A 5,324-nucleotide genomic window follows, 5' to 3' on the forward strand; every position below is an offset into this window, starting at 1 on the left:
GGATGATGGTCCTTCTTGAGCATGTGATCAGCTGGTTCTGGTTGTCAGCAGCAAACTGGTTGATCCACTCTGAGAAGGTGCTATTTAAGAGACTGAGCTGAAAACAGCACCTCAGACTGAGGAAGTCTCTCGGATGAGAGACGAAACGTTTCTATATTTTTTTGTTTTGTTTTGTTTTTTGTTTTTTTGAGTGTCCAGAGGACCAGATTGAACTTTTTTGGATTTTTCTACCTGGATTATTGAGCATGCATGAGGATAACACACATAAAAGAAAAGTTAAAAAAATAAAAATGTGCAGGAGAGGTCATAAAAACCCTAGTTGGGCCTACAAGTGCCCTCCCCCCCTTGTAAAAAATAAATTAAAAAAAATCATAAAAGCTTTATACATAAGCTACACCTTACTTTAAACATAAGTGGTCATCAGATTAACGAAGAAATCTTTAATTAGAGTATTAGAGGTATAAAAGCATTTCATCATATTCTGAAAATATAGGCAGAAATAAAATGCTCTGTATAACAAATTAAATGATCCTATGGTTTCTTTTTTATTATCTCCAGTCACTAAAGGCAGGAGGACATTAATGTTTTTCTGTTATGTTAGTGAGTTATCTCCTGAACCACTGGGTGGATTTTAATGGATTTCTTAGAAAATATTTATAGGGTGCATATCTACAACTATTGATGATGGTCGTCACAGTTTTTGCTAAGGGGAAAAAAAAAAGCAATATAGAAAAATGCCCATTACTGGAGCATGCAGAAAACCTGTACTTGCATTGATTAAATGTGTCTGCATAGCTAGTCTGTGGTCAAACTGCTTGCACAATCAAATCAGAGACGTCTTCGGCATCAGCCACTACACCACCGTGCAGCCTGCATGATTCACTTATCATGAGAGGGACCAAAGGATTGCAACATGTGGATGTTTTTGTATATATTTATTGTTGAACATTTATTTATAGAACAACAAAGTAGGTTAAATCATGTCATCTGGACCAGTTTCTTTAAGTGAGAAACGATTCGTCCCCCATTCAGAGGACTTCCTCAGTCTACGGCCTGCCAGCCAGATGTGTCCCATAAGTAGCCTTCACTGCTGAGTTTCAAGACAACCTCCTGTTGGAATCTCAGGAGCAGACTTTTAACACGTGCAAACAGAGCACACCCATTCTAAACTATGTCATCATCAACAATCAAATGTTTTAGATGGCCATCTTGCTACTCACAGTTAGCCTGAGGACAGCCAAGGCATCCAACCAATATTTCTTTTATAGATTTTCTACTGTTTGCTTAACAGTTGGTTTGGGATTAAGTCGCTGCACCAATCCGTCTGTCGATCTCACGCTCCATTCATCCCTCACTCGTGAACAAAACCCTGAGATACTTGAACTCCTCCACTTGAGGCAGAACCTCACCCTCGACCTGAAGAGAACAACCCGCCCTTTTCCAGTTGAGGACAATGGTGAGAGCTGAAGATCACGGCAGGATGACGCCGACAGGACCACATCATCTGCAAAGAGCAGAGATGAATCCTGAGGCCACTGTCAGTTGGTTGCACCGAGAAATTCTGTCCACAAAAGTTATGAACAGGATGCCCTGGCAGAGTCCAACTCCCACCACGAAGTGGTCCGACTTACTAACGGCAATGCCAGCCGGTGACCCCCATGACCCTAAAAAGGAAGAAGCGGGTAAGGATAATGGATGGATGGATGTTCTGTAGGGTTTGTAAATATTGTGACTTTGGGCTACTTGTAATTTAGTCTACAGCATCACAACCATTAGAAAACCTCAAAGGATTATCAGAGATTCCTATAGTGGGTTTTTTTTTTCACTTTGTTTTGCTGCGCTCATATAAAAAATAAAATAATAAAATATAATTTGATCTAATTGTTTCAGTGTAAATGACAGGTAAAATAGCTGAATATAAAAATAAGGGCTAAAAGGACACCAGCAGATGGTGCAGTTTATTTAATCTTTCATTAAGTTCAGACACCAATGTTATAAAAATAGTTTGTTTGTTCTTATAAGTGTTGTGTTCGTCTGTATACTCCATTCATTTGTTTGTTGTATACTTGTCATGTGCTATAATAAAGATTTAAAAAAATACTTGTAGCTACTTGCAATCTGCCACAATAATTTTTTTTTTTTTTTAAATGTCGCATTTTGCTCAGGCGGATGTGACGTCATGGCCGCACCTGCAAAGACCGTTAGACCCGCAGATTTTATACCACTTTCAAAACGTAACCGCTGGGGAAGAACTGAAAATAACTTGTCAACTCTTGAAATCACTTCTAAATTTGACAAATAATTACAAGTATGTATTTAGTGCATTACATATTTTCTGATACTTGTGTAGTTTATTTGAACGGAAACAGAACGTAGCATTTTAGCCCGTTCTCTGTATTTTGTAAATTTTCAGACCGTATAAAAATGGACGGTGTCGAAGTTTGGGGTAAAAAATGTTGGACAAGCTGCTTCCACAAAAGAAACGTCTTAACATTTGTGAGCCTGGCGGGTGTCACCGTGGGTGAGTGGGGCTTCTCTTCTGTCATTTTGGACCATGGAAACTTTAAGCTAACACCGTAAACCCAGTACAGTGCGTTACAACAAAACTTTATAAACTATATATAGGCAACTACTGTTCATTGTGCTTAAATCTATGAGCTAACATATGTTGTAAGCTAAAAACATGTCATAAACTAACACTATTTGAAAGCTAACACAGACGTTGTATCTAACGGCATTTATAAGCTAAGCTAACCCAGCATGTTGTTATAAGCAGTGGCGGCTGGTATCAATGAGCTCTTAAAAACAACTTAAAAATAAATACATTTTAGAAGTAATGTTACATTTTGTTAACTTTACAACAAAACTGGTTTCAATCCCAGGGTCGTTCTGGGCTAAATTCTGACAGCCCCGTTCTGTTACTGTTCCTTCACGTTCAGAATGATTGACAGTCGTCTTGCCACGCCCCCTCGGTTTTGTTCGGCTCAGGGTCCGCCCACAGCCGCAGGATTCATCCAATGAGGATGGACGTGCCTCAACGCGAGCGTATGTGGGCGTGGTTTAGTGTAGACGGCTGTGTAACGTTTTGAACTTGGCCGCATATTAATTCATCTCTGTCCAAATAAAATCAAACCTGTCAGTTCGTTTTTATTTCTCTTATAGTTCACTCTGCGTTGAACTGAATGCTGTTTAATCTGCATAAAAACAAAACGCGCCCTGGTCAGAATCATCGCAGCGACACCTTGAATGGAGCTGCTGCTGAACATTACACCTGTAGCAAACACCTGTCGACACGGAGCTTATACACGCACAAGAGGGTTCTTTGAATTATTTTTCAAAGGTTAGAAATATGAGTGTGTTAAAGATCCATTTGCAAACAGTAAAATAAAACTCGCTCACGTCAGTTCAGAAGCGCAGGAGGTGGAGCACGTGTGTAAACAAAAATCAGCTGTTCCGACCAAATTCTAAATAATCTGCCTCCCCATGAAAATTGACACCAAATTAAACTGAATCGTCTCATTGATTTGACTTTACGTAGGAAAATAAAGATTCTCTGAAACAAACCAATTTCACCTATTTCATACGAGGAAGATCTCTCACTAATAATAATAATAATAATAATAATAATAATAATAATAATAATAAATGTCCAATGAAAAGTCCGCAATGCTCTCAAAAATATCAAGATATAAAGAAATTAATTCATTGGGGCCCATTCACCAGTCTTGGTCTTTTTAAAACAAAAACAAAAAGATGAGGAAACGTGTCAAAAAGTGTTGAAACCTTTAATGCAGGGAATCAAGTTGGACACCTGACAGAGGCTCCGTGTAAAAACTTGGTCTTTGATTTTCTGTGGTTGGTTGTTTTACGGTTGTCTTTGAGGTGTGTGTGTGTGTGTGTTTGTGTGTGTGTGTGTGTGTAGCTCCCTTTTTGATAAATAAGGCTTAGCTTAAACATTTCTGTGCAAAGTAGGACATTATCTATTATCTTCTGCCTGTCTGCAGTCTCCTGCACAGATAGAGCGTATTTCCACAGACACACACTCATCCACTGGCCAGCCACACACACCTGTTTGCTGCATATCTTCACACACAAACAACACACTGTCGACATATGATTTCTATGTAGTCCCAGACTACCCAAGGTTAATCATAACTTCCCTTCCTGCAGTCTTTTTCATGCATATTTCACTCCTTATCGGTCCCTTCGTGACCCTCAACTTCCCTTCGTGAAGTTTATTCTTTGGAATACCAGATCTCCCACAAAGCCCGTCCCTTCGTGACACAAAACACTGTATACAAAAGACAGTGAGGCTCCCGAACCCTCTGGTAAAGGTCACAGCTGCCTGATCGGAGGTCCCTCCTTGACCTCCCTTTGTCGACATAATTGTCAAACAAATAGGCCTAAAACCACTTGAGACCCCCGGTCTCCCTAAAACAATAAAGTGTTGAACCAAAACACGCTAGGATCACAAATCCTCCACAACGTCCAGTCAACAATGTTTCACAGATCCTCCAAAATGATAATAACCATAAAGTTAGCTCCTCCTGCGGGCTGTGTTCGTTTCCTTGTCACGTCTCAGATCCCACAGGAAGTAACCTGGACCCAAAGCAATTCAAGCTGAGGATTTAAAAAAAAGGGAGATCCTCCCCCTCGTGCACGATTTCAGGTCTTCCTGGTGGATCCAAGATAAGATGATGAGGGCGGCTCTCGAAGGACCAACATGTTAGGATCATTTATTATTATCCTTTCAATAACTCATTAAATAAACAGCCACACAGGAGAGGTAGATATTTTCTTAATCCCAGGTTTTAATCTCAAGATGGAGCAGTGTTGAAATACGAGCATCAAAATGTTCCATGATGCTCCGTCCCAGTCTGCTCACCGAGAGCCTGAAAGAGTCTTTTTATAAATGTTACCAGACAAAGGTGAGGTCAGAGGTCAGAGGTCAGAGACTGCTGCAGCCTCTGATCCACACAAACCTTTTAACATGCACACACATGGTAACATGAGTTATAACATTTGACTTCGGGAGGTGAAAAACAGCAGCACGGTGGAACAACGGGTAGAGCTGCTGCCTCTCAGCGAGCTGGTCCCTGGTTCAAATCCCATGTTCTCTCGGTGCATGTGTGGGTTTTCTCCGGGTACTCCAGTTTCCTCCCACAGACCAAGAACATGCATGTTAGGCTGATTGAACTCTAAATTGTCTCTAGGTGAGAGAGAGTGAATGGTTGTTTGTCTCTATGTGTCCCTGTGATGGACTGGAGACCTGTCCAGGTGTCCCTGTGATGGACTGGAGACCTGTCCAGGTGTCCCTGTGATGG

General features: G+C 40.7%; 2 protein-coding genes across 2 annotated transcripts in view; one reads left to right on the forward strand and one right to left on the reverse strand.

The window, feature by feature from the left end:
* Positions 1–1,660, reverse strand: part of LOC119415904 (nuclear factor of activated T-cells, cytoplasmic 3-like) — an 18,729-nt gene extending 17,069 nt beyond the window's left edge. The window contains exon 1 of the mRNA XM_037683076.1: positions 1,632–1,660. Coding sequence (XP_037539004.1) covers positions 1,632–1,660 — 29 coding nt within the window. The remainder of the gene's footprint in view (positions 1–1,631) is intronic.
* A 764-nt stretch (positions 1,661–2,424) lies between these two features.
* Positions 2,425–5,324, forward strand: part of LOC119415905 (excitatory amino acid transporter 3-like) — an 8,957-nt gene continuing 6,057 nt past the window's right edge. The window contains exon 1 of the mRNA XM_037683077.1: positions 2,425–2,521. Within this exon, the coding sequence (XP_037539005.1) occupies positions 2,425–2,521 (97 nt within the window). The remainder of the gene's footprint in view (positions 2,522–5,324) is intronic.

This window comes from Nematolebias whitei, chromosome 10 (assembly GCF_014905685.2).
Source record: "Nematolebias whitei isolate Nwh7 chromosome 10, NemWhi1, whole genome shotgun sequence".
Classification (NCBI taxonomy): Eukaryota; Metazoa; Chordata; class Actinopteri; order Cyprinodontiformes; family Rivulidae; genus Nematolebias; species Nematolebias whitei.